General features: G+C 50.1%; 15 protein-coding genes across 15 annotated transcripts; 4 read left to right on the top strand and 11 right to left on the bottom strand.

Annotated features, from left to right (window-relative positions):
• Nucleotides 1–2,411: 2,411 nt before the first annotated feature.
• On the bottom strand, nucleotides 2,412–4,211 carry COCCADRAFT_8986 (uncharacterized protein; the record flags this gene model as incomplete). The annotated part of the gene is made up of 1 exon (XM_007718826.1): nucleotides 2,412–4,211. One exon carries the CDS (start codon nucleotides 4,209–4,211, stop codon nucleotides 2,412–2,414), a length of 1,800 nt encoding a protein of 599 aa, XP_007717016.1.
• A 345-nt stretch (nucleotides 4,212–4,556) lies between these two features.
• Nucleotides 4,557–5,375, top strand: COCCADRAFT_30110 (uncharacterized protein; the record flags this gene model as incomplete). The annotated part of the gene is made up of 2 exons (XM_007718825.1): nucleotides 4,557–4,915; nucleotides 4,967–5,375. The coding sequence occupies 2 exons, from the start codon at nucleotides 4,557–4,559 to the stop codon at nucleotides 5,373–5,375; spliced, it is 768 nt and encodes a 255-aa protein (XP_007717015.1).
• Nucleotides 5,376–6,083: 708 nt separating this feature from the next.
• On the bottom strand, nucleotides 6,084–7,088 carry COCCADRAFT_8984 (polysaccharide lyase family 1 protein; the record flags this gene model as incomplete). The annotated part of the gene is made up of 1 exon (XM_007718824.1): nucleotides 6,084–7,088. The coding sequence occupies one exon, from the start codon at nucleotides 7,086–7,088 to the stop codon at nucleotides 6,084–6,086; it is 1,005 nt and encodes a 334-aa protein (XP_007717014.1).
• Nucleotides 7,089–7,337: 249 nt separating this feature from the next.
• On the bottom strand, nucleotides 7,338–7,541 carry COCCADRAFT_108489 (uncharacterized protein; the record flags this gene model as incomplete). Its single annotated transcript, XM_007718823.1, has 1 exon — nucleotides 7,338–7,541. The coding sequence occupies one exon, from the start codon at nucleotides 7,539–7,541 to the stop codon at nucleotides 7,338–7,340; it is 204 nt and encodes a 67-aa protein (XP_007717013.1).
• Nucleotides 7,542–8,172: 631 nt separating this feature from the next.
• On the bottom strand, nucleotides 8,173–8,322 carry COCCADRAFT_108508 (uncharacterized protein; the record flags this gene model as incomplete). Its single annotated transcript, XM_007718822.1, has 1 exon — nucleotides 8,173–8,322. The coding sequence occupies one exon, from the start codon at nucleotides 8,320–8,322 to the stop codon at nucleotides 8,173–8,175; it is 150 nt and encodes a 49-aa protein (XP_007717012.1).
• Nucleotides 8,323–10,066: 1,744 nt separating this feature from the next.
• On the bottom strand, nucleotides 10,067–11,284 carry COCCADRAFT_8983 (uncharacterized protein; the record flags this gene model as incomplete). The annotated part of the gene is made up of 1 exon (XM_007718821.1): nucleotides 10,067–11,284. One exon carries the CDS (start codon nucleotides 11,282–11,284, stop codon nucleotides 10,067–10,069), a length of 1,218 nt encoding a protein of 405 aa, XP_007717011.1.
• Nucleotides 11,285–11,803: 519 nt separating this feature from the next.
• Nucleotides 11,804–12,040, bottom strand: COCCADRAFT_108515 (uncharacterized protein; the record flags this gene model as incomplete). Its single annotated transcript, XM_007718820.1, has 1 exon — nucleotides 11,804–12,040. A coding segment is annotated over one exon (237 nt), but the record flags the coding sequence as incomplete, so codon positions are not given.
• A 408-nt stretch (nucleotides 12,041–12,448) lies between these two features.
• Nucleotides 12,449–13,543, bottom strand: COCCADRAFT_108491 (uncharacterized protein; the record flags this gene model as incomplete). The annotated part of the gene is made up of 2 exons (XM_007718819.1): nucleotides 12,449–12,620; nucleotides 12,786–13,543. 2 exons carry the CDS (start codon nucleotides 13,541–13,543, stop codon nucleotides 12,449–12,451), a joined length of 930 nt encoding a protein of 309 aa, XP_007717009.1.
• Nucleotides 13,544–14,162: 619 nt separating this feature from the next.
• Nucleotides 14,163–15,378, bottom strand: COCCADRAFT_8981 (uncharacterized protein; the record flags this gene model as incomplete). The annotated part of the gene is made up of 5 exons (XM_007718818.1): nucleotides 14,163–14,346; nucleotides 14,397–14,677; nucleotides 14,733–14,905; nucleotides 14,985–15,297; nucleotides 15,370–15,378. 5 exons carry the CDS (start codon nucleotides 15,376–15,378, stop codon nucleotides 14,163–14,165), a joined length of 960 nt encoding a protein of 319 aa, XP_007717008.1.
• A 359-nt stretch (nucleotides 15,379–15,737) lies between these two features.
• Nucleotides 15,738–16,411, top strand: COCCADRAFT_108516 (uncharacterized protein; the record flags this gene model as incomplete). The annotated part of the gene is made up of 2 exons (XM_007718817.1): nucleotides 15,738–16,091; nucleotides 16,145–16,411. 2 exons carry the CDS (start codon nucleotides 15,738–15,740, stop codon nucleotides 16,409–16,411), a joined length of 621 nt encoding a protein of 206 aa, XP_007717007.1.
• A 1,182-nt stretch (nucleotides 16,412–17,593) lies between these two features.
• Nucleotides 17,594–18,799, top strand: COCCADRAFT_108502 (uncharacterized protein; the record flags this gene model as incomplete). Its single annotated transcript, XM_007718816.1, has 3 exons — nucleotides 17,594–17,851; nucleotides 17,906–18,375; nucleotides 18,436–18,799. The coding sequence occupies 3 exons, from the start codon at nucleotides 17,594–17,596 to the stop codon at nucleotides 18,797–18,799; spliced, it is 1,092 nt and encodes a 363-aa protein (XP_007717006.1).
• A 1,352-nt stretch (nucleotides 18,800–20,151) lies between these two features.
• COCCADRAFT_40831 (uncharacterized protein) lies at nucleotides 20,152–22,093 on the bottom strand (the record flags this gene model as incomplete). The annotated part of the gene is made up of 4 exons (XM_007718815.1): nucleotides 20,152–21,570; nucleotides 21,620–21,703; nucleotides 21,751–22,009; nucleotides 22,086–22,093. The coding sequence occupies 4 exons, from the start codon at nucleotides 22,091–22,093 to the stop codon at nucleotides 20,152–20,154; spliced, it is 1,770 nt and encodes a 589-aa protein (XP_007717005.1).
• A 714-nt stretch (nucleotides 22,094–22,807) lies between these two features.
• COCCADRAFT_108514 (carbohydrate esterase family 4 protein) lies at nucleotides 22,808–23,632 on the bottom strand (the record flags this gene model as incomplete). The annotated part of the gene is made up of 1 exon (XM_007718814.1): nucleotides 22,808–23,632. One exon carries the CDS (start codon nucleotides 23,630–23,632, stop codon nucleotides 22,808–22,810), a length of 825 nt encoding a protein of 274 aa, XP_007717004.1.
• Nucleotides 23,633–23,730: 98 nt separating this feature from the next.
• Nucleotides 23,731–24,257, top strand: COCCADRAFT_40829 (uncharacterized protein; the record flags this gene model as incomplete). The annotated part of the gene is made up of 2 exons (XM_007718813.1): nucleotides 23,731–23,755; nucleotides 23,983–24,257. 2 exons carry the CDS (start codon nucleotides 23,731–23,733, stop codon nucleotides 24,255–24,257), a joined length of 300 nt encoding a protein of 99 aa, XP_007717003.1.
• A 901-nt stretch (nucleotides 24,258–25,158) lies between these two features.
• On the bottom strand, nucleotides 25,159–25,398 carry COCCADRAFT_108482 (uncharacterized protein; the record flags this gene model as incomplete). The annotated part of the gene is made up of 1 exon (XM_007718812.1): nucleotides 25,159–25,398. A coding segment is annotated over one exon (240 nt), but the record flags the coding sequence as incomplete, so codon positions are not given.
• Nucleotides 25,399–26,196: the final 798 nt, after the last annotated feature.

The raw sequence follows: 26,196 nt of genomic DNA, 5'->3' as shown, positions 1-26,196 counted from the left end.
CATTTTGGTGCCAGAGGAGCCAAGTTCCGGGCGAATTGAAAATACCGAAGGTAAAGCGAATGCGCCTGGCCAATAAGCTACTCTCTTCTAATGATCCGCTAGCCAAAATCCGTTCTGGCAGGATTCGGCCCTCATTTCTTGCGCAAGGGTTTTTTGCGCTTGGCCAGGATACTGACTACATACAGCCAGGCACTACTTCTCAGACTCGAAAATTGACATGCTTGCGTCACGATCCCTTGACGTTGTTGAATCTGATGCACCGACAGAGGGCGTACCAACCGTTGGGAGAAAGATTGCCGAATAATGTTCCCACAACGAGCAAGGGGAGATGCCCACAATTTAGTAATGAACCTCGGACGTCGTGTGATGTGATGGTGAACTTAACATGCACAAGTTTTTACAGATGCGCATCCAGATATCCAAATGACCAGTGTCGCAGACTGTCTGTTCGACACGCGTCAGCGCATAACGGATAACGGCAAGGAATAGCTACGTCGTCTGACTGCATGATCTACGGGCCGACAAGATTGAAAGATTAGAAGAGGTCGGTCGTATTGGACCCATTGCCAGAGCAGTTACCCGATTAGCTGTGGCCGCCATCCTACTGCACTGGCTTCTCGCGCACACCCGAGGGACAGCGGGTCTTCGGTGCGAAAGGTACAAGTCCGGCCTAAGTAGCGGCCTTCTAGGGAAATATTCTAGAACGCACATATATACTTGAGTGCATAGCTCCAAATCATACGGGTATAGGTAGCATGGACCCCTTTGAAGACAAGTACAGTCAAGCGGTCTGCAGTGCAGCAACAACACTTCGGGCTGTTTGTCTGTGCAGCAGTCAATGTGTTGTAAGACTGCTCACATTTATTCGCCGAGGGTGCTTATCCAAGCATACAAAGCTTCCTAACTTGGAAGGCCTCGGATTTAACCAGCCGCGTTCGCACATTAAGTGCGCCATATCGGAGAAGCAAAGTAGGCGAATCGTGCTCGACGATGTGTACAAAGCTTCATGTGTTTGTGTGCTTGCTATACTGAAAATTCAGCTCGACTACGCATCTTGCTGAACACAAACAGAACTCACCCACACGCTTGGTTACTGATGAGCTTGGGCCTAGAAGAGTCGATCGGCTCTGCCATCGGGCGGAAAGCTGGCCGCCGGATATAGTTTATGAACGTGGCCGACTACGAACAAGGAAGATGCCACCATCTGTGTCTAAAATGACTAGTGTAATTAGTGTTGGCTCGTGATGAAACCCTCAACTACGGACCACGGCGAGGGCGATAGCTTCGTAATCATTGGTCCGGTCCCATAGTAACTAGGCCCGATCAATCATCTGGCTCAGTAATCAATGGCCACGTGATCGTATTCACGTCACTCATAATAGGCCCATATACCCACAAGAGACTGGTGAACTAGTTGAACATTTCTGGAGCTAATACTGGGCGATGCAACTTCGTTAGCATATACGCTCTTTGCCATATGCTGACGGCCGGAAGTGGAGAATAATTAAGGTTTGTCAATAATCTCCGACTTAGCTCAAAATCAAGACGGCGAACCTGCCCACTAGAACCGTGAAACATTTCTGGTAGATGGCCACAAGATTCATTGATCCATTTCAAGCGCGGGCGAAAGAATCATGTGTGAACTAGAGAACTTCAGTGATGACGATGCACAATACTTGAAAGTTTAGAAATCGGGATACTACTATTCTTATCATGATTCAATCGCCGAATAGGGGCTTATAATTAGGCCAGTGCTCCTAGTTTTCGGCCACTCTACTATGTTCACGGTCGCAATGTCAAAAATAGGCAGCGTAATGAAGTCAAAGACCTGTAACATACTTACCACCCGTATCAATCTTGATACTTGCAAAGCCCTTGAACTAAGCACAGATGCGAATAAGTAAAGCTTCACACTGAAGAACACAGCCAAGCTATCAACCCACCCAACATCTACTCTATAACAGTAGATCGACACACACGTGGCTCATAACTAGTCCGGCTCATCCCACAATCCCGGATGCATGCATCCGTCAGTGTTTCATGTTTCCTTTCATGGCTCTTCGTATGAAGATCTGTAGGACCCCACCTCCGTTCACATCACAAAACATGTGCATGCATGTAGTCCTTCGAGGCCTCCCACATGAGTCTCAGCTGGGCGGATATAGCGCCTGGGGCTAAATCTGAACCCTTGCACGGCAGTCGATCACCAGCTCGTGGATCCCCTGCCCGCCTGTCGTTTCAGAAACCCTGCACGAACAGGTCTGCAGGTTTGCGTAATAGATAAGAAAAAGCATTTGCGGAGTATTGGTTGCCCTATTCTATGGCTACTAGATCGTGTAAATAGGCACCCCATGCATAAGAGATGAAAATGCGATGTCGGTGAATCATTTGGATTCATTGTATATACTCATTCAAAGCGGCCTTTTGCCATCAAAGAACCCTGGCCTCTGGGTTTCCAACTGGCTCGGCACCAGTTTTCTCAGCGCACGCAGCACAGTTTCCAGCTCCTGTTCATCAGCGTGGTGCCACAGGTTGCGGATTTCCTCCCAAGCCTTCAATGTGCGTTCTGGAGCTGTGCATTTTGCGAAAGCCCTGAGAGCTGCAATGACTGAGAGACTGGATACCCACGTCCGTTCAAGGTCTTCAGTGAGAGCCCTTAGATAGCGCTGCCAGATCTTTTCAAGTTTCGAGGCTGTCCATGATGAGTAGCGTACTCCGCCAAAAGTGTTGAAGCCATGGAAAATGACAATGAAGATGGTGCCCTCCAACGGGACTGAATTCCAGTTCATTTCCTGCAGTAGCTCGTGGACGCGATCGATGTTACCTGCTACCCCAGCGTGATGACGAATCAAGACACCATATGTGCGCGAGTCTGGCGCAATGGGCGCAAAGTCTTGCAGCTTCTTCAATTCCTCTTCGTTTTTCTCATGGCTCAACCTCCGTGTTTCGTCTCTAAAGTGCATTCCCAGAAGGCGGCGGTCACGCCAATTGCGATTGAAAAATGTGTGGCCCGGTGCTGGAGATGCGCGCAAGGCGTGCAGGCGCTTCATGCGCTCGAAAACATGCTCCGCTGCCGCAGGTTCTCCAGCGCGGAGTAAGGATGCTATGACAGCGTTCATAACTACCGTATCCACAATCTCTCCAGCTGCGACCAGTTCCTGATAAGTCCTCCTGACCGCGTTTCCGTTTTGTAGGACGCCGTAATAGTAGAGAAGCGATACGCGATGATGTCGATGCATTGGCATTTTCCGAGCTTGCATTTCTTTGAGAAATGTCTCAGCAAGTGTGTACTTTCCAGACTTTACAGATACGGTAAAGAGCACGTTGAAAGTCACATAGCCACCTCTGATACCAGCCCGGTGCTCCATGTCCCGCCAAATGTTGAGAGCTGACTGGATCTTGTCTTCAGCTATCTTGCCCATGGCATTTCCGGAGAGATGTATCGCTGATGTCCACTCTGAACGAATGATGTGTATGTGCGCATTCTTCATGTCGTCAAGAATAGAAAGGTAGCGTTGCATTGCGGTTAGCGTAGGACGCTCCACAACAGCGAGGTGGTGAAGCAGAGCCCTTATCGTTTCAATCTTGAGATATACAACCCCAGGTGATGGTAGCTTCTTGTAAATCTCAAAAATCTCGTTATGTGATGCTTCTTCATCTTTGAGCAATTCTTCCAATCTCTCAATGTACACAGCGTCTGCTGGGTCGCGGAGGGGCCATGGTTCGTGACTGTCTCCAACATTCCACACCAGTTTCCCATCATCAGGGACATCTTGCTCGGGCCCAGTTTCAAGCTCCATGCCGTAGTAGTCTACTAAGGCTTGCAGTTCTTTTTCAGCAAAGTCCTTGACCTTGTTGAACGGACCCCTCCGCTGCAGCCTGGCATTAGGAGCCTTTTCGTCTGGCTTGGACCATGTGCTACTCCACCTCCCAATGTGTTTCTGTGGCGAAACTACGTCTATCCTGGACAATTTTGGCATCCGCTTTGTATGCTTTGGGCACGATGCCGCCTGCACCAATGCCTGGATGAAAAAAGTGTCCATGCGGGGCGTCTGTCTGGGCGCTGATGGCGCATTGTCTATCGACTTCTTGCTAAACCTTCTCTTTGATGTATTTCTGTCGAGGACTGGGCATAAAAAGGAAAGAAAGGGTCGTGTGCTGGTGGTATTGGAGACTGCGGAGGTCCGGTCGAGGGTACGGAAGAGGGACATGAGAGGTCGAGCATCGTGTCAGTGGGAGCCTATTCAGACGTGTTCCATTTGCGAGCGCTGCTACAATTGATTATGTGGAGCCCATTGGGGAGCTTTCCATAGGGCGAGTGAAGGACGGTACTGGTGGTGATGCGCGGATGCCCGCACATGGACCATCTAAAGATTTCCAATGTCGCGAAGTCTTGGCGAAATCTTCGGAGTTTGCGCGGGCAAGAACAACGACGATAATATCCATGACATCGCCCATTGTGCCCCATAGCCGATCGCCGCCCCCTCTAAAGACCCCCGAGAATTCTTTCACATGATATAGCTCCCGTGAGAGCATAACTATCGACACTGCCCGCCATGGGCCGCTACGACTTCCGCCCACTTCGCGTCCGCCAAACCGCAAAGGCCCTCTTCGACGCAAAGCGAAACCCAGAGCTGCCACAATGGTACGATGTAATTGGAAATATTCCCCCAAGCGAGACACTCGCGAGGCCAGTGCTACGAGTACCCAAGATGCGCAAGGCACGCAAGGCCAGCAAACTATTCAAACCACTGCCCATCGCATATCCCGAGGACAAGCTGCGCTCAGAATTCTTCGGTGACCACCCATGGGAACTGGCACGGCCGAGGCTGGTAGTAGAGGACAGCGGAAACGACTCGAAGAATTACGATTGGAGTAAGATTGTGCAGCCGGGCAAGCAATTAGATGGTGAAAGGTGCGTAGAGCCGATTACTGCTTCCCATGTGGCCATACTAACATAACGAAGCGTTGTCCAGCGCCAAATGTGGCTAATGAAGAACGCCTCCCTCTCCAAAGCCTCTGCCTACGACGTTGCCCGCCGCGAATTCTACAAACACCGTCACCTCTCCGAAATCCGTTCACGTATCGCAAAAGAAGAAGCCCTGCACGTCGGTGCCTACTTTGGCAAGGGACCACTGGAGATTGGTATGGAGCTCGAGGACCGCCAGTGGGAGAACTGGAAGGCCTGGGCTACCAAGCAGATTGAAGATGAGCAGGCTATGCGCGCACAGATGTTTAGTGGGCAGCAGGATGATGGTGCTGGTACAGATATGAGCAGCAACGAGTATGACCAGGCTATCGAGGAGTTGCAACCGGTTGCGCCAAACAACCCTCAAGGACAAAGACCGTTGGGCGGTGTCGCGGCTCACGCATAGGCTTGCATGTATTGATAGTGTAATGTTCTTATGTACATGTATGGCTATGGTTGACTTGAGCAACCAGCCAAAGACGTTATGGATCTCTTGAACTTTGCAAATCGAAACATCAGCCAAGGCATAGAGACTGTGGTGTATTAGGAAGATGTGGTTGAGTCTCGTAAATGATGGCATTTCCAACTAGACATCAGCAACCGTATGCTGAACATCCGCTGATTCAAAAGCTACTATTTCGATCTTCTTATTTGCGCAGCAAATTCATGAGGTAAGATACAAATAGTCACAAAGATTGAGCTGGCGAAATTCACATGCTCGAGAGGATATTAGAACCATGGCTCAGGCACATCCATTCAGATGCTAGCTAACTGTCACCAAAAGTCTCAGCATAAAGATATCGCGAGTAAGTAGCTGCTACTACTCGCTACATGGGTGTATAAGTCTCCAATCGGAAGCGTACAAGGGAGACCACTAAAATCTGACCGGGACGATAATATAGTGTTGAGCCTCACTCACTGGCCTAACCCTATTTGCTTTCCGTTAAACAGGAGCACCGCCGAGGTTATCTTTTGATGCTCAAACTCCCCAAGGAAAACTGACTAACGTTATGCAAACAAGACCAGAATAGATAAACAAGGGATATCACATTCATTACCCAATCTCGCTCCATCATTATTTACAGAAACAACCCCATCGGGCAAAAGCACGATCTTAGATCTTACCCAGGCCAGCCCCCTTCTTAACAACACCCTCCACCTTATTCAGCGGCGTAAGCTTATACTTGTACGGCGCTTGCGTAAAATTTCCAACCTGAGTGATATTCACGCCGGCCTTGCCGAAATCGTTCTTCGCTCCCAGATTCGCAAAGCCGTCAATTTCAAAGTCGCCGTCGGGGCTGGTATTCGGGCTGTCGTCTGGGATAACAAGGCCGTACGTGCTAAGTGCCTCGCGTGTGTTTCCTTTGAATACGTTTCCTTCGACGAGAACTTGGTTGTCACTTCGGGAGTGGATGGCTTGGTAGAGGAAGTCGACGAAGAGGTTGTTGTAGACGTGTTGGTGGCCGAAGCGGCCGGCAGGGCCTCGTGTTCCTTCGTGGCGCCAGTAGTTGTGGTGGTAGGTGACGTGGAGGTGGCCTTGGTCGATGTCTCGAAGGGCGTCGCTGTTGCCTACCAATGAGCTCTTCCAGTGGTCGTGGAAATAGTTCCAGGATACGGTGATCCAGTCTGATGTACGGATGATGTCGACTTGGCCGTCGAATGCATCAGGGCCTAGCGCGGGGAAGTTGCCGGTAGTGAATTCGTTGTGATCGATCCAGATACGTGTGCTGTTGCGGATTGTCATGGCGTCGTCGGCAGTGGCTGTGAAGCCAAAGTTGCGGATGATCACATTGGTCTTGTTGTAAATGTTGAGGCCATGACTTGTGATCTGAGCACCCTTTCCGAGGCCAATGAGGGACTTGTTGGACTGGACTTGAACTCGCGAGGTGAGGTTGAAGTTGCCCTTGGCGTAAACTACAAGAGGCTCCGTGCTAGTTACTGCCTTGACGAAGTCGGCCAAAGTCTCTACAGTGACGCTTTTGCCTTCCTTGGTTTGACCACCAGTTGTTGGGCCGATTGGATTATCTTTGGCGAACCCGACCAGGCTAAAATCGGAGCCTGTAGGTGCTGCGGTTGCAGATAGAGCGAAAGAAAGGAGGGAAAGGGCCGACAGCTTCATCTTGACTTGCAGTAGACACTAGTAGAATACGCGAACTATCACGAACCACCTGGCGGCAAACAGCAGGCGACACTGTCTCCATTTTATCTACTGCCATGATCGACCTCTAGAGCTCCAAAAGGTACACTGCAGTGTCGTACACCGTATGAACGACCAATTCTTCCGGAAAAGTGGCCCCTGGCGCATCGAGAAGCAGGTCCAGAAACCCGTATAGCACATCTCTATACCAAAGCTGTTATATGGCTGCTACTATTTAACTTGGCGAATATCGGCTGGGTGTGTCGTCCTTGGCGAAACTAAACGGCGATGCCAGATACCGTAAGTGTGGCTTGTCATGTTGGAGTTGAGTGGTGGAAGTATACGACCCCAGGTTTTGCGGTGGCTGATACGGCTAGATGGCGAGCTCGGACTCCGGGGAAATTGGGACAAATGCGCTTGGCATGTGGCTTGCATTACCACTTGGACCATTTTCTCGAATCATGTATCTCCTCTAGAGGTTTTCTGCATGCACCGAGGCTTTGATTCTGCAGTGGCAAACTGGTGGTACGGTGAGATGGCAAGCTCAGGCTACGGGAAAGTCGGAGAAACCAATTTGGCAGGTGGGCTTGTACATATCGCTGTCTTTTTATTTTACTTACGTCATGTATCTGTTTGAGAGAGTTTCTGCGTGCGTTTTCTATCAAGATTTTATAGCGGCGCAACGGCGCTGTGACTCCATGTCCTACAATCTTATCGTCATTTATCCTCTCAGCCACGAAATTGCTGTTTCGCGTTACACTTAGCCGACACCACTAAGTAGTGTTTGAACTGCACGTTCTCCAATGTCATTTTATTTACCCATATTTAGAAATTTGGTGACTGAAATAGTTTTTGATGCGCCTGGATTTTTTGATGTCAACTGCATTTTGAAAGCGGTTTTCAGAAACACTAACAGTCAAGCTGTGGCTACACTACCCGAACGTGTCCGTACGTTATCATGAAACCATCGGCCAAGTGCCATGATAGTATCTGCCATTTATTATCATAAAGTGATCAGCGAGTTGTGTTGGTGTTCAAAAACACGATTGCCCACTACCTGGCAGCGTCAGCATGTGTAACGGCAGCCCATCATCCAAAAACTGTTGAAACACGAAAATCTTCCTGAGATGTCGATAAGGTCCATCCCGGGCCGGCTAGCAGCGAAGTCGGCTGCAGTAATTACAACGTCAATGAAGGTGGGGGCCTGGATAGGCATATACCATCATCGGTAAAGGCTACTCAAACTACTCTTTGTTGCAGCTCTAGTCGCATACCGATATTGAGTCCAAGGGCCTGGAACGCATTCCAATTGGCTCCCAGAATGTTTACTCCTGTCTGTCTAATCTATGCAGAAATGTTAGGAATCTCCTTCTCGGGTTAGTGTTGCCACCACGTGACGAACTCTAAACCTCCCTCATCACAGAGTACAATGGTAGGTCACATAAGGCTAGGGGCTCTTTAGCTATGTTTTGAATATGCGGATCAATGCGAACATATCACTCCATCCCAAGCCTAACCCTATCATTTTCAATTTGTTGACGCTTGCCTCAAGCAATGTTCCTCGTGACAATCGCTACCATACACGTGCAAGTATCCAACCATGTTGCGCAAAAAGACACGCAACCAACGCACGTTCAATATCTCCCTCCACCAATGTCGACGCGACAAAGTCCCTCAAACATTCCAGGCGCAAAAAGAGCAAAAAGATAGCAAAAAAGATGATGACAAGAGTGGGACTCGAACCCACGCAGATTTCTCTACATGAACACTTCCTCGCAGAGGGGGAAAGCTTTCGCTTGAGTCATGCGCCTTAACCGCTCGGCCATCTTGTCTGATCGATGAAAGGAAAGAATAATTTGATGATTATATATCAAATAAAATTCGATGCACAGGTGGAGTTGAAGCGAAAAGTACCCCACATCCAAGGCGGCCTCGCCGTATCGCTATCCACCCTTGCAGCGTAGCCGCATTCGGCAGCCCTCTTGTATCGCCCCACCCGAAACAACCGGAATGCCCTAGACTCGATGGCGATGCCTAATCATACCATTATTCTTGATCCCAATCAATACTCCAGTATCTTTCAAGGCCTGCGCAACCAGACAAGAGCCTCAACTCACTAAAAAATCTATCCAATGTTGCAAGCGCACGCAAGTCAGCCATGTTCGTAGATCCATCTATAGGCATTTTCCTTCCGCGAGCCATGTTGTAGGAACCGAAAGTTGATTGCAAGACGAGAATTGTAGACAGTACAGTGTAAAATCAGAAATGCAACAGGTGCACAAATGAAGGAGGAAAGAAAGGACAAGGGGGAGGGAGAAATGAGACGGATGCCACGGGCGAGGGCAACAGGAGAGATTGGAGAAAGGGGTCCCTAGTATGCGGCCACCTTGCCGCCAGACTTGCTCAGCGGCGTGGCATACATGTTTCTATATTCCGAGTTTGGTTACCAAAACTGGAGGTTTAGTATAGCTTGGCAGACAAAAATCCCCAAAACAGATACACCGTGAAACGGCCAACCGTCCCAGTATACTAAATCCGTTTGTCCTATGACCGCATGTGCCATAATAGTTCTGGATAGATGGATCGTATCATCGAGCTTTATCCAGAGAGACAGCCAAGACGGCTTTGGCGTGGCGAAGTACAAGTAAGCCACCCTATTTTCACAATTGACTGAGAACTTAGTAATTCATGAAAATAGGATTGGGAGCTGAAACAAGATGGTTGTTACAACATGGCATTCCATTGTATTCTTATAACAAAGCAGCACCAAAAGATATATATCTTCACCATATCCACACATCAAGTCCCCAATAATATTCACAAAAAGCCATTAGATTCCATGGCAAAAGAAAATGTACAAAAAAAAAACTTCTCGAAAAATAAATTATTCCTTTAGTTCTCCCAAGCACACCGATCCACAGTAAGCTGGTCACACTTGAAAATCAGCAGAGCGTACAAATTTACGCGCCGTTGCCGTTGTAAGCAATGAGGTTGGGGCTATCATCTCCATCTCTGATGTTAGTAATAGCGTCCTTGGTAGCAAGCTCCTGGATGCGCTTGCACAGGGCAGTAGGAGAGCGGGGGCCCTCGAGCGCAATAAGGTAGGCAGCGAGACCAGCAATGTGGGGGCAAGCCATTGAAGTTCCGCTGATGGTGTTGGTAGCGGTGGAGCTGCCGATCCAGGCGCTCTGGATCTTCTCTCCGGGGGCGAAGATGTCGACGAGCTTGCCGAAGTTGGAGAAGGAGGCCATGAGGTCGCGCTCGTTTGTGGCGCCGACGGTGCAGGCTTGTGGTGCGGAGGCGGGGGAGGAGTTGGATGCGTCTTCGCCTTCGTTTCCGGCGGCAGCGGCGACGAAAGCACCAGCTTCAACAGCGGATTGGATGGCGTCGTTGGTGGTTTGGGAGAAGGGGCCGCCGAGGGACATGGAGAGGACGGTGCGGTTGATGTGGCCCTTCTCGGTGGCGTCGTCAACGGCCCATTGAATGCCCCTAAGGACACCAGAGTTGCTACCAGAGCCGTCTGCGCCGAGGACCTTGACACCGATGATGTTGGCCTTCTTAGCTACACCGAACTTGGTGCCGGCGGCGGTTCCAGAGCAGTGGGTGCCGTGGCCTTGGTCGTCTTCGCCGTCAGATCCGGCGATGAAGCTCTTTCCGAGAGTGGCACGGCCGCCAAAGTCGGTGTGCTCGGTGTTGACACCAGTGTCGATGACATAGATGAAAGTGTCCTCGCCAGCAGAGCTGTCGAAAATGTAATCCTTAGTGCCAGGCTCACGGTGGGAGATGCGTCCCAGGCCATAGGGGGAGCCTTTCTGGGTAGTAAGAGTACCGTTGGTTTGGCGCGCTTTCAAGCTGCCAACCGGGACGGAAGCATACATCTTGTAGTCAGGCTCGACAGACTTGATGGCTCCCATGCTCTCGAGGATATCTAGGATGGTATCGTCGGCATCAAAAGTGAAACCCTTGACACCTCCAACAGAGTAGGTTTCCTTGGACTCGATACCAGCAGCCTCCAGGACAGTGGAGAGAACAGCCTCGAGGACTTCATTCTCTTCAATACGGGCAACCCACGAGCCGGGAATGGTGTGCTCGTTGCGGGTACGGATAATCTTGCTGGCCTGCGCAAGGAATGCGGGCAGGAGAGCTCCAAGAGCAAGAACAGTCTTGAATGAATGCATCTTTGCAAGTAGTAGAAGTATTTGCGACTAGCGGAAGTACGACGAGAGAGCGAGAATTGCAAAGAATCGAATCGAGAAATGAGCGAATGGATGGACTAGCCAGAGGAAGAAGTAGAAGAGACTTGAGTGAGGTGGTGAGGTGGTGAGGTATTTGTCAAGTTGAAGCAGACGAGCATTTATAAATCATGTCTCCTGTACACAGGGAGGTGAGGCTGGCCGCGGGATCGACGTGATCATCCGATGGTACAATCTGCTACAGACTTGATTGGCATCGTCGAGATGGATAGAGTGGAGTTCTCATTAGCCACAAGGCTGGAGTGATTAGGTCACTACAGGTCGCATTGCGGCAGCGAGATGGAACGGGAGGCTGTCCGCGTTTCATCGTTCGTTTAGGCAGGAGGATTTCTCTGCGGCAGAGCTCGTCTACTCTTGCTATTGGCCTCGCGACTAATGAGGACTAGGTGTGCCGAGCATAAAATTCGCAACGGCTGGCTGTGAGTATACCAACAGCTATAGCTACTATGAGGTATAATAGGCGGCCAGTGGAGTTGGTTTCATTTCTGAAGAGCCAGCTTGGCAAAGGGAGATCATTCCCCTATTTCGCAGGAGCCAAGACATTCCCGACAAAAGTGGACCGGGCCAGAGTAGAGAGAGAGGACGTTTTCTAGATGTACGTAACAGATTGGACAAGCCGTTGAGGGACTCAAATGAAGCATCTGCAGTGGCAAGGCTTAAGGGCGTGGCGGCGGTTGTGCCGCCCTTTGGTACGCTGTCGCTGTGACGGTGGATCCGACAAGTGGCGAATCAACGCCTCAGACAGCGTCGCGCCCACAACGTCCCCTATGCCGTTCAATCTTGGGCGATTCTAGACACCGGCGAATGAAACACATACGGAGGATTTCACAAGTCTCGAGCCAATCGGGCGGGGCCGCTTCTGCATGCGATGGGTAGACGTACCTCTCTTGGCAGGCGGAGCCTCCGAAGTTCCTCAGCTATGTGTTACCTAAGCTAGAGGCTACCCAATCTCCAACACAAATTGTTTTGTTTTTTCTAATAAGGAAATCTGTCTGGGTCGACAAGAAGCAACTTTGGTGACGCAACCTCCCTTTTCGGGGTCTGAGAAACTTATGCATCAACAAGCCCAACGCCACAAACTTGAAGGAACTACGGCAGTGCCTCGTCCAACGTCACAACAAACTGTGCCTCCTCCATTCCATAAAGCGCTTTACCATCCCGTATCCATTTGAAAAGACAGGCTCCACACGGCGACAATGCCCCGAAAGGATTGATCTCGACGAGTTGAACAGTGCCGTCCGGCTTTAGCGCCACATCAAAACTGAACCCGTGCTTCAGTAACATATCAACCACATGCTCCGTTAGCTTCTCCTTCATGTACTTAACGATATCTTGGAGAACTGCATTCGATCCCACCTCGACCTTTGCTACCATCTCTTCCAGGGTGACACCCCTTGACACCGCCAACACCAAGGTCCATCTGTACTGGCTAATGGCGCTGATTCTGAAGTCGTCCGGTCTGGGAGCGGCCATGGGGTGATTTGTTGTTCTTGCCTGGGCTGCGGCAGGTGGTGAAACAAAGACCCTAAACTCCCTCCCAGGATCCATTCCTCCATCCCATCTGTTGAGCACGAGTTTGATCTTCATCTCCCGATCCTCCTTCACTGCGTCCACCTTCTCACGTTGAAGGCAAGTATACGCGCGCATGGACGTACAGAGCTTCGTCATAACATCTTGCACCGTCAATGATGACAATCCACCTTCCATGGGACTGTCTTTTGGCGACATATGATCCAGCCTGATGAACCATTTCCGCTCGCCATCCAGAAGTGAAACAAGTTCTTGGCCTGCTTTTGTGGATTTCAAAGTCTCGAGCATTTCCTCAAGTACACCCTTGCGGATGCGGCCAGTGGTTATCCATGCACTGTAGCATCTCATCATATCTTCGTAAAGAAATCCAGGGATGACGACCTCGTGGTATTCGCCCCCCTGTAGACCTTGGGATTTGGCTATTAGCCTGTGCCATAGCGTATAGCTATATGATGTCCACGGTGGGTCGCAGTGTGCAAAGAACGGCGGATTTTCGGGGACGACGGGTAGGATATCTGAAACACAGTGGTGGGCGGCTCCGAAGCGTCGGGTACTGGAGGATGAATCGGACGAGTCGTTGATGCCTTTCGCGGCGGCATTTTCGGCCGCAACGTCGGCTGCAACGAGGGAATAAGGGATTTTGACAATACGCATTGTGATAGTGTAGCAATAGTGATGGTAGTGCTGTGTCTCTGTTGTTGTCTTCAGGGGTAAGTAAAAGTGAGGGACGGCAGTAGAGGTAATACCAACACGAAAGGCCAATTGTACCTGCCATTTGGACCGCAACTGCTTTGTACAAACAATAATCCATGTGAGTATCAGGCCATAGCTAGACAGCCGTGTTATTTGTTCCTGCCGTTCTTCCGACAACACCATCCACTTGATAGTAACTCTAGAGTCTGACTGGGAGTGCCAATTATCTTTTTTCCTAACCCTCAATGCTCATAAAGTAGAAACGGAAGCATGCGGATCATGGCAGTTGCGTAGATATATCACGTACTATTGTATGATCAGCATGACGCAGATTGTATGAATTTGTGTTATCAATTGATCTGAGGTAAGAGCACATCATATGATGATTACCTAGGTTTGTCGAATCGCAACTGCATGGTGAATGTTTCTACCATGTTCACTTTACACCCCTTGCCACCATCAGCTTGATGATTGACCCTTTACAAGGCAGCAGTGTGTTGTGGGTTCAGCGAGCGTTGTCAGCTCAAACGCCGTCATACATTATGCAGTATAGCACAATAGGTCTCAGGCAAGCCATTAATCAGCCAGCAGCCTCTCGGTATATTCCAATGGTGTTGTTTCCTCCCGCCAGTGCAAACATCTCGCTCTTTGTAGGAACCTTGGGTAACCACTTCGCACTCCAAAGAGGCTTGTCGCCGTGGGAGTGAGTTGCGACGCACGTCTTAGTCTCAAACCGCCATACCTTTGCTTTTGAGTCGTGAGATCTAGAGACGAAGTTAACAATTGCATTTGCGAATCCATAGTCGCATCTTACCCTGACAGCAGATACTCGCCGGTGTCGCTCCAGTCGAGACTGAGTACCCAGCCACCATGGCCTGTGAGGTTCGCTACCTGCTCACCCGAAGAGACATTATAAATTGCGATGATTCTGGCATCGCCTCCTGCTGCTAGGAGCTTTGAAGTTGGGGAGAAGGCCACACTGCGAATTGGGTGTACGAGGCCTGCTAGAGAGTGCGCAAGACGCCCAGTGTCGTTATTGAAAACGTATATCGAGCCATTCTCATGTCCCGAGGCTGTGAAGCTGCCGTCACGGCTCTTTTTACTTGTTAGTAACGACTCAAGCAGTATAAAAAAGACAGCCAAAGCATACCAGGTCTACGCACAAACCAAAGCTGCCTTTGGTCTCATACTCGCGTATGCGGGGCATATCCTCGTCTTTGTTCAAGCTCCAGACATTTATCTTGCCGTTGATACTACTGCTAGCAAGGTACTGCCCATCTGCGCTCATTGCAATCGCCCATACCTCACCCGGTTTGTTCTGATCTGTGACACAAGTCAGCACCCGTCCCGGCGACATGAACGATCCAATTGCAGTGGCAAAGAAAGCGCAAGGCGTACCCACCAACAATCTCTCCATCCTCACTCCACACTCCGTCTTCACTCTGGCTCCATATTTTGACCTTGCCCTCGAAACCAGCACTCGCAGCCCGTCGTGCCTTCTCTTCGCGCGCAGTCACCAGGTGGTGTATGCCGAGCGGGTGTGCCTTGTCAAGTGTTTGTATAACTGGAAAGTCGGGTTTTGTGGTGTCGTAAACACTGATGCTGCTCGCACCAGAAGCTGAGAGTAACTGTGTACTAGTCGGCGCTACAGCGAAGATGTCGCTCGCTTTGGGATGGGCCGACTCGACCGTGTGGAGGGTAAGGTATTGTTTCGACTACAAGCTGTCAGGACAAGATCCAGATGGAAATATGTATTGCGCACCATTTCGAAGGCGTGGTAGCTCTACCGCTCCCATGCACAAACAATTAGCGAAACATGGACAAGGCGATGCAAGGGTTGGCAAATTTCCAGGTCAATGAGGTCAGTAACTACACGAAAACGCGATGTCACAGGTCCCGCCCATCATCCCACTTGGAGCGCCCCACCAAACACCGAAGACCCCCTAGCTTCACCGCCAATCAACACCCCGCATTGTCCCAGCTCACGATAGGCATGCCATTGACACTTTCCTGGCTATCGCAAAGCCTACTGACTGATTCGAGAAGTTGTATTGCACGAGTAACTCGTTCTCCGCTACCAAGATTCAGCACCGCATACCTCCGAACCACCTGCAAACCCGTTTCCTCGCGCACCTTCACCCACCGCGCCTTCACGATGGCTCCCACCGACACTGCCCCCGTCTCTAAAGACGCCCTCTCAGCGAACCAGCCCATTGTAATCAGTGGCCCGTCCGGCGCTGGAAAATCCACCATCCTCTCGCGTCTCTTCGAAGAGTTTCCTGGAAAGTTTGGCTTCAGCATATCCCACACCACGCGCGCACCCCGGGGGACCGAGCAGAATGGCAAGGAGTACTACTTCGTGACCAAGGAAGAGTTCCTCGACCTAATTGAAAAGAAGGGATTTGTAGAGCATGCGCAGTTTGGAGGCAACTACTACGGAACGAGCATCAAGGCTGTCAACGATATTGCAGAGAAGGGTCAGATTTGCATTCTGGACATCGAGATGGAGGTGCGCAACAACATGACCAACTTCAAGCTCAGGCACAACTAACAGGTCTCTAGGGTGTCAAGCAAGTCGCAAACCATCCCACATTTCCCCGTCCGCGATTTCTATTTCTCCAGCCACCGTCTATGGAGGTCCTGGAGCAGCGACTGAGGAGTCGGGCCACTGACAAGGAAGAGGCCATTGTAAAGAGATTAAATCAGGCAAAGGTTGAGCTGGATTTTGCACACAGCGGAGAAGCGCCACATGACAAGATTGTCATCAACGAGGACTTGGACAAGGCCTACAAAGAGGTCCGGGACTTCATTGTCGGTGCTGACGCATGAGCTCTGTATAGCAAACACTCAATACAGATACCAACAGTTTTAGCCGATGCATGATACCACTCCGGCAACTATGGACACAAATTTTTCATGAGCAAACTTTGCTTTTATTCAAGGAAAAAAAAGAAGCTATTTAAGCCGCAAGGTTCTTCAGATACCGTCGTAGAAAATTCAGCAAAGGCCGTCCTACCACTTTGGGATTCAGACAGCCTCAGAGCTTGACTCTATTTCTAATGTTTCTCATCATGTGAACCTTGTCTGGCTGGATGAATCCGGCTTGTTCGACCAAGCACGGTATAGCCCGTCACCTCCAAATGTGAAAGGACGGCTATCCTCAGATCCGAAAAATGTTTGAGGTGAACGTTCCTCGCCTCGAGAATAAGCCCCATTGAGTTACCCTCCAGCCGACTTTGTTTTACCAAAGCGCAGGAAAGGCAATCGCATTACCATAAACTCGACGAGAAGACCCTCCATACCTTGGCACTCTCCATCGTCTCCCAACTCCTCGATTCTCTGTTGCGACCCTCGGCATGCAAGCAAGGTAGCCAACGGACTCATGTCATCATCCAGGTGCCAGCCCCTCCACTCGCAGCGTCGGGCGAGCTAGTGGAATTCGAGTAAAAGCGATGAAGAGAAGCGGAGAAGTGCCGTAGTCGGTGATGGAAGCCGCAGCTTCTATGGCGGTTCGTTGCTAAAAGTGCGATCGCGAAGATCGATGTCCGGGGACTTTCTCCCAAAGCATTCGAGGGAAGAGACGCCGCAAGTGCGCTCTGTGCGTGTGCTTCGTTGCGATTCTTCGAGCGAGGAACGTTGGGAAGAGAAAGTTGGCATGGTGCGTCGAGTTTTTAGGTGGAATCGGGGAATCGTAACGCCGGGCGCTAGGCACACTAGGCAGAAGGCGGACTGGTGCCTTGCAAGGGTGCCTGGGAAGCTTTGGTACAGCCGCTCTTTCTTTACTGGGGCGCGTTGGTGGTCAAGAACATAAGATTCGGTTGCGCTGCAGTTCCAATCACTTCCTTCAGCTTCCAAGTATCCCGTCGCGCCTCAACCTTTGTCTGTCGAGCGCGTCCGAATATCTCCATCACTCCACCGCCGCGAGACCCACTATTGCAGCTTGCGCAAAGCTCCACAACAAGACATCACGACATCTTGACGTGCGCAACAAACCACACATAGCCACAAGACATGGCGCTTTTCGGTCAAGCCGCGGCGCCTGCTGCGACCAGCTCCACAACGGGAGACACAAGCAAAGATGTCGAGGTGCCAGCCGGCCAAGTACCCAGCGACAGCATATCCGACCTCCAGTTCTCGCCAACCAACGACTTTCTCGCGGTAGGAAGCTGGGACAAGAAGGTCTACATCTACGAAGTCAACGGCAACGGCGCAATGGGAAAGTGGATGTTTGAGTGCCAGGGCCATGTTCTTGGTGTGGGTTGGTCAAAGGTGCGTCTACGAAAGCAACGCCATGGTATGGAACAGGGTGCTAACATGATGTAGGATGGCACACGCATAGCAGCCGGCGACTCAACAGGCATGCTCAATATTGTTGACTTCCGTACTGCCCCAGCCAGCGGTACTATCCCCGCCCAGCAAGCAAAAGCTCACGAGAACGCCATCAAGTGCGTACGCTGGTTCCAGACTGGCGGTAAGGACTATGTTGCGACTGGCTCATGGGACAAGACGGTCAAGTTTTGGGATCTACAGGGCGCCGAACCCGTCGGCACTCTGCAATGTCAGGAGCGCGTCTACAGCATGGACGTCAAAGATCAATTGCTCGTCATTGCGACAGCAGAGCGCCACATCCACATGGTCAACTTGACTAACCCCACGACCATTTACAAAACTATCACTAGTCCACTCAAGTGGCAGACAAGAGTGGTCAGCTGTTTCACAGATGCCACCGGCTTCGCTGTTGGCTCCATTGAGGGCCGTTGCGCCATCCAATACGTCGAGGACAAGGATACCAGGTAAGCACTTTATACTCTCCAAACTCTATGGGTCAGAGAGCCCATCTAACACCCTTGCAGCCTCAACTTTTCTTTCAAGTGCCACCGCCAACCCGACCCCAACGCTCGCGAAACCGCAAAGGTCTTTTCTGTAAACGCCATTTCCTTCCACCCACAACACGGCACTTTCTCCACCGCCGGTTCCGATGGCACTTTCCATTTCTGGGACAAGGACGCAAAGCACCGCCTCAAGGGCTACCCTGAAGTCGGTGGCAGCATCGTCGCAACGAGCTTCAGCAAAGACGGAAACATTTTCGCATACGCAGTCAGCTATGACTGGAGCAAGGGCTACGGAGGAAACAATCAGCAGTACCCCATCAAGATCAAGCTTCACCCTATTCTCGGAGATGAATGCAAACCACGTCCAGGAAGCAAGAAGAGGTAATCTCTAGATATCTAGGGGTCATCCTCTCTCCCTCTTAGTTTCACTTGCTTCGTATCTCCCCGGGGTCTTTGCGATTTCTAGCGCTGAGATAATTCCCCTTTCTGAAGAATGAACGTTGACATGTATTATGGCGAGAGCAACGGTAGTAGTAGTGGTGGTGGTGGTGGGAATGGAAGTGCACCAAGTGACAGTCTTGGGCGGAGGAGGCGATAGTAGGGGATTCTGATCTTCCATTATATGTCTCTCTCTTCGTTCGTGTTGACTCTCTACATGCTTTTAGAGATCTTGGTAGTTTGGGTCCTTTAGTAGGTTTTTTTTGGTTTTCTTCAGGCATTAGCGCTCTTCACTTTTTTTTTCTGGAATTGTGAAAAATATTATTGGCTTAACGAATATGGTTTAGTTCCACTCTCCTTACACCCCCATCCTTGACTCTACCATGGAATGTTCAACCACTTGTGAAATGTCTAGAAAAAAATTACTACTTTACATGGGAACTCGTATTGTTGGCACGATAAAGGTGCACGTGGTGAATCAACTTGCAGCTGCAAATACTATAGTGAGGAAGCGGATTGATTGATTGTATCTGTTATCGTGTTGAGTATCTACAGTACCTCCGCGCACGGGCCAATAGGCGGTGACGACGCCTTTGCCAGTGCTCGTGTCGACCAATCAGTGTCGCGGATCAGTAGGACTCAAAGTCGAGTCCTAATTGATTCCAACACGTATAACTTATTTTTTTTCTATCTCTATTTGCTACATATTGTATCAAATCAATCATATGAGAACAAAATGGCAGACCCCCACCCCCAACCTGCCCGAACCGGTTATCCCAAGCAAAAAATAAATAAACGACGACTTGGCAATATCCGCATGAAAAAGTCTATACAGAGACCTAGGAGTTTTGTATAGAGAGCAGGATTTTGTGAAGAAAAGGTGGGAAGGGACGTCTTTTCATCCACGAGCAAACACGAGAAAAAAGAGAGTTGGGAGATCGATTGTTTATCCAATGACGTTTTTTGTTGAAAATGGCCATGTGATTCATGTCTCTGTCTTGGAACGCGCCCAATCGCTAAACGCAAAGTTGACCGTGGGATGGTCAAGTAATAGTCCCGAGCAAACAAAAATCTGCCCATGGTTTCTCAAACTTCAAGCACAACGCCGTGAGGCTCTTAAATTGTACTGCATACTTCATACGTAACCGTTACGGTATCTAGTTTCCTCCCCCCCCCCAAAAAAAACGCCGTGACCCCATCTTTAGCACACACCCAAAAACACCTCGCTCATCATGACCGAATAATAATAAAATGTTATAAATGCACTTCGGCCGTCTCAAATCACAAACTTCATACCATCTATGTGCTAGCAACACCCGCGTTGTTCTCAGCACCCGGTGGCGCATCAACCTTTTGCTTCTTTGCGTCTGGTCCCTCCACAGAAGCCGTTTGACCGTTTACACCCACATTGCTAACGTCCTGTAATGCTGCCCTCTCCCTCTTGATGCCATTCCCGTTAGCAAATGTGGGGGGCTTGTAAGCACCACGGTTCGCACTAGGACTCATGGCGTAGTTGGGCGCACCGGGCATGCCGATTCGTCGGTTGCTGTCAAGATGCGGGTTCACTATGTTTGGACGGTTGAAAGAGCCGGTTGATGAGGCACCAGGTCGTTGGGGTGGAGGTTGAGGGGCGGGGGGAGCGCCGACGGCTTCACGTTTGATGGGTACACTGCGTGCGTGGTCGATGCCGGGAGTTCGTTTCTCCTTTGGAATAGGAGATTCTGCGTTAGGGTTAAATTGTGGGAGATTGTTTAGTGTGGTTGTTTCGGATGATTGGAGGAGCTCAGCAGCGCGGGAGGTAACGAATCCGACAGTTGGTCGTTGGTTTGAGGCCGTTGCGTTCGTTGCTGGCGTTGTTGTGGGTTGGGCCTGAGGTCCTTGGCGTTGTTGGTTAGGCGGCTGTTGTGCTTGTGAAGGGTTGGGTCGTGGGGGCTGGTTATTGGGAGCTTGTTGGTTTTGTTGTCCAACAGGCCTTGATGCAGCTCCATTTTCTGCAGCTGGTGGAGGCATACGTCCGTTATTTTGCACTGGGCGTGGTTGCTGCTGAATTGGTGTCTGGGGTTGTCGACCGTTTTGTATTTGCGGTAAAAGCCTTCCTGGCCCTTGGTTGGATGGATTCTGTTGCTGTTGCACTACTGGTTGACCGCAACCTGCTTGTATCGGCCTACCATTGGGCTGTCGAGGAGGCCCTGTATTTCTGACCGGAGATGTTCGTCCAGACGATGTCGCTTTTAATTTCGCTGACTCGGCTGTGCGTGGTGCTGTGGTTTCGGAAGCAGAGAGACCTTCTGAGAAGGAGAACTCATCTCCATGCCCCTCAGAAACATCAACTCCATCAAATAAATTCTCGTCGGTTTCGTCATCAAAGTCGGCTCCAAAAGACTCATTGTTCAATTGATCGGTACGTGTTCGAAGAAGCTGGTCAGGCCTGGCGGGTGTTATTAGGGCTTCTTGTTTGACTATGGCTTGTGGCTCGGGTTGAGGTAGTCGTGGTGCAAAGTCGACATGGCGATAAAGGTTTTCCTCTTGGAACTTAATGGGCTTGACTTTCATGGCCTGGACTTTTTTGAGGTATTCCTTATCGTACAGACAGTTGCCGAGAACGTTGCCAAATGTGCGTAAAGAGCGTTTCAGGCCATCTGTTGCGGCCTCTTTCTTTGCCTTTTCGAACGATGCGGCTTTGCCTTTGCCATTCTCGATTGATCCGTAGCCAATATCCTGGGACCATGTCAGTATGAACCGGGAGACTGTGAGCAGTTATACAGACCTCATGGTATGTGCCATCCTTGAGCGTAATCCTCACGACTATTGAGAGCCCGAGGCTCACCTTGCCATTCTGGTGCTCGTCGACCTGTCCTCATTAGCCTGTGTTTTGCCACTGGGCATGGTGAGCCGTACATAGTCAATCTGCACCTGTCCTAGAGAGCTTGACCAGCCATTGAATCCAAAGACCTCGTTCGCAAGCGCTATAGCTTTGTTCCCCTCCAAGTACGCCACTCTGCCACCACCATTACCGGGTCGTTGCGATATATATTCGGGGCCAAGTTGCTTGTTTAGTTTGCTTTGCAGTGTGACAATCTCTGATGCTGTAAAGTTGTTGTTGACGCGCTCTTCGAATGGGTTCTTGACGTTGCCGCCACTGTACTGGTCGCCTGGCCTGCAGTTGTATTAATTCCCGTTTACTAAATGCACACTGAGGCAAGAACAATCGTGCAGATTCAACATCTACTTACGCGGGCATTTTTGGAGTTGTCAAGGTGTGGCAATCATCAGTCGCCGCTCTGGTGAGGTTGAAGCCTAGCGGTTAAGGATGACGCGCCGCACCGTGAACTTGGAGGAGGAAGGAACGCGATCGCGCTAGTCCCGCGCTCACGTGCCGACAAGGCAACATCCCCCGTGGATTACTGCACTAACAATTTCTAACTCAATCGAGATAGTGCATTTGTGTAGCAACGAAGATGCCTAGTCTCGTCACCGAACAACTTCTTCGAATTATGTTGTTCAATGCAACAGTCCAATTCGCATCGTGTTCCTGTTATCCGCTTGATAGATCCCTAGAACTTGAAGAATAATTGATCTTGAAAATAAAGTAGCGCCTTGGATCAAGCCAACTCACGGATGAAGCCAGTCACTACCAGGAGTTACTGGAATCGGATATCGTTGTGTCGGTTCCAAAACGTGGGGTGTCAGCACTGCTCGACTCGTTCCATTGTGGCGGAATCGTGATAGACATACCTCGATTTTTCTACTCGTATCCGTGACGCCGTGGCCCTGCATTGCCTTGAGCGTCAATGCATGCAATAGGAGGCTTGTTTGAGCACGGGAACTCTTCCCGCAGAGATACATAGCTACAAATCTCATTATTTTCTAGCCGCTATCGAGGTGTTCACATCGAACACGTAAACCGCTATATCTAACGCTAATCTTCTATTGCTGCAACGTCTTATTGAATGCATCAAGTCGCTTTGTTTCTTCCTGCTGCCTCTAGTAGCTCAGAGACTGTCGTAATTCTATAGCCTCTTCTCTTTAGCTCTGGGAGCACTTTTCTCAACATCACAACCGTCCATTCTCGTCGATCATGACATATGATGATACTTCCAGGCCGCACCATGCTCAGGATATGCCGTGCGTTCACACTCGGGTAAGCAATCTGCGGATCATGGGGATAAACACTACCCAGAACCATCTGATAACCCATTTCTTTAATCTGTCTGCGCATCCTTGTGCTGAAGAAGCCTGATCCAGGTCGAAAATATCGTGGTGGATGTGGCAGATTGACAGCATCATAGGTCCCGTTGATAAATCCTTCTACTTGTCGAACTTCTGACTCGAGAACTGCTGGCGTCAAGGAGCGAGATGGCTCGTCATGCATGGCATGATTTCCCAATTCCATCCCTGCTTTTGCTGCGTGTTGGAGGATGGTCTCTCGTCCACCAACTTGGCCCCCGATGACGAACAATGTTGCTTTTGCTTCATTCTCTCCCAATACTTTGAGAATGTCCAAAGTAAATTCTGAAGGGGCATCATCGATCGTCAGGGCAACGACTTTATCCATATCTTCCCCATTTCGTTGCAGAGTAGAAGCAGGCATGTGCCATAACACATCTGGCCACTTTTGTTGAAAATAGCGGATCAGAAGATTTGGGGGCTTGTAAATGACATAGAATGGCAATATAAATGTAATTACCACGCATATAGCGGTAATCATTGTGTACATGCGTCGCCGGCGTGCTGCGCGGGTGTAGGGGAGGCGGAAGATGCGCAAGGGGAATCGGGGCATGATATGCCGTTTCGCGGTTGGATTTCCGGATGGAGACAGGACATAATTGACAATATCAATGAGAAACCTCCTGTGTGGGTTCACAGGCGAAAGCCGACATGGCTAGGGATGTTGGGATTGAGTGTGAGAGTTGGTTGCGGATAGGGTGGTTGAGGGGGCAGTTGCAAGGGTACCGGATGGGGATTAGCGCCGGCACGTGCAACCGTGCATCGCGGAATTCAGTTGGAAAACTTTCTGTCGTTACCTCCAGCATCCTTCTACCTCTATTCGCAACGCGACAACTGCACTTCAACGAGTGTCTTCACATCGATATCCATGTTTACATCGATTATACTCTCACAGATTGAGAGCACAGTTAGTAGACAAGTCTGCTGTCTATCGCAGTCTCATTCGCATACGTGGACGAGGTAAATTTGAGTTATGCTGTCCAGTCCCTCAAACGCGCCCGCTCCAATCAAACTCTTTCCCCTTCACTGATGAACGCACGGCGACCTCATCTCGATCGCAGCCGTACCACGTACATGCAGATTCAGGAACCAATTTGTCACGCTTGGTCGAACAGTACCACCTTCGATATAAGCCCTCTAAGAATGTTCCAAGAACGACGTCGTGGACGTTTAATTGACCTGGCTGCCTTGTCTTAAATGGCTACTCAGGTCTCATTGCGTCCATACATAATTGTGACTGAGGATATAGTTCTGTTGACTGGGTCAGACATGTCCTATGGATTGGCTTGAAGACATATTGTATTGCCAAGATGTGGCTTCTGTGATAACTATTGTGGGGAACCAATTGTAGCAATTAGTCGCACTATGAACAGTGCCTGAGGGTGTGCCCGTAATGTGATAGTGATGATGCTGATACTGCGACCACCAAGTCCATGCACCCGTGTCATAATACGGGGTTTCCGAATCACGGTCCCGTTATCATGCACCATGCGAAGCATCGGGTCAGCGGGTGAGCGGGAGAGCTCGGATGTTGCGTGATATCCTCAGACGGTGCATCTTTTGCTAGAATTGCATAGTGACTTCATCATGTGCGTCTCGGTGCAAATTCCAACCTGGATGGGTAGATCCAGGACCCTTCATGCACGAATTCCACCCTGCGTGTCCCGATCGGTTAATCAGTGCAAGGAATCTGAGACTTGAAAATTATGACAACTGAAATCTGTCTCGAAATTTTTCATCTCGTTCTGCGACATGGGGTCTTTTTTGTTCTCTGAAACCTTGCCAATCTAGGCATTTGCTTTGGCCATGTGCTGTACAAAAACGAGGCGCAAAATATTGCCTTGGATGTGTCACCGATGGTTGATTCGCAAATGCAAGTTGGCCGATTAAACCGCATGATTCGATATTTAACGGCACAGAGCAAGGCCCCGTCCATCCACATTTAGGAAGAGAAACGGGACGATTGTTGGTGTTTCATCGGGTGCGTGTTGCCGCAATGCCCTATAGTAGCATTGGGGACTTGCCATCAGGCCCGTCAAGGCGATGGTAAATAAGCGCTCGGAGAAGAACCGTCTGGGCCTAATCCAAGTAGTAGCTTGAGCGCTGACCGCCTTGCCCAACGTCGAACGATGGCGCTGCCAAAACATGGGCGACGCGTATACAACAACACGGAGTAAAGTTTGTCCTACACCAGGTCGGGTGATTACGGTATCGGATTCTCGAGGAGACAAAATAGCATTTTACTTTGGCAAGAATATAGTTTATGGATGACAAGTGCGGCAAAGTTTCACAAACATTTGGTCCGGGACTAAAGTGCTTGTTTCTGATCGGTGGGAACGGCGTAGGGTACTAACAGGGTAAGCGGCTGCTTTCAAAGTGCCAGGAGGCAACCAAGAACCAGGAGGGTTTCGACATGAAAAGGGCCGATATACACGAAGACGAACGGGGTGAGACCTTGATGGGACGAGCATGAACCTTGTCACAGTAGTTCCGCACACTTGGGTAAGGTTTGCGGGATGTGACACCGCAGCTCGGGTAAGCTTACAGCTAAACAATGTTCATTCGTATGCGCCGGCTTCCGATTCACAGGGTTAGCTTCGGTAACCCACCACCAGCATCTCCGGCACCACCCTCACAATGTAATTGGTGTCATTTATGATTGAGATAAGGTTTAGCTACGATCGGCACATGTATGTCATGCATGGCAACTAGGGCTGTGGCCCTCTCGGTTGCCCACTGGGGGCTGGAATACTGGCTTAGCTTTGCGAGCTTGCCATGCCGCCCAGATCTACCGATGAGTATATCTCCTGACAAATAAAGGGCGGCTTGTTAGGTTTCCTGATGAGGATGTGGGGGCGGCTTCTGCTGGTTGCCTAAGTAAGCTAACAGGCTTTGGCGAGTAGTGGTGCAACAATGAAACGCTCTCGCTTGTACGCTTGGGTTCATGGGAGTGCAGCATCGGGCTTCGAGTACGGAGGTGCCTCACAAAAGTTCTGTCCCGCCAAGAATAATCTATCCGATGTACGGCCGCCTTAGCCGAGGCTTGTCTCTCCCCTCTATGTACTCGTTACCACCTTGTAGCTCAATTATCTTTTGAATATGCACAAGAATTCGCTC

The sequence above is a fragment of the Bipolaris zeicola genome, assembly GCF_000523435.1.
Source record: "Bipolaris zeicola 26-R-13 unplaced genomic scaffold scaffold_257, whole genome shotgun sequence".
Lineage (NCBI taxonomy): Eukaryota > Fungi > Ascomycota > Dothideomycetes > Pleosporales > Pleosporaceae > Bipolaris > Bipolaris zeicola.
This window is presented reverse-complemented; position numbering and strand designations above follow the sequence as displayed.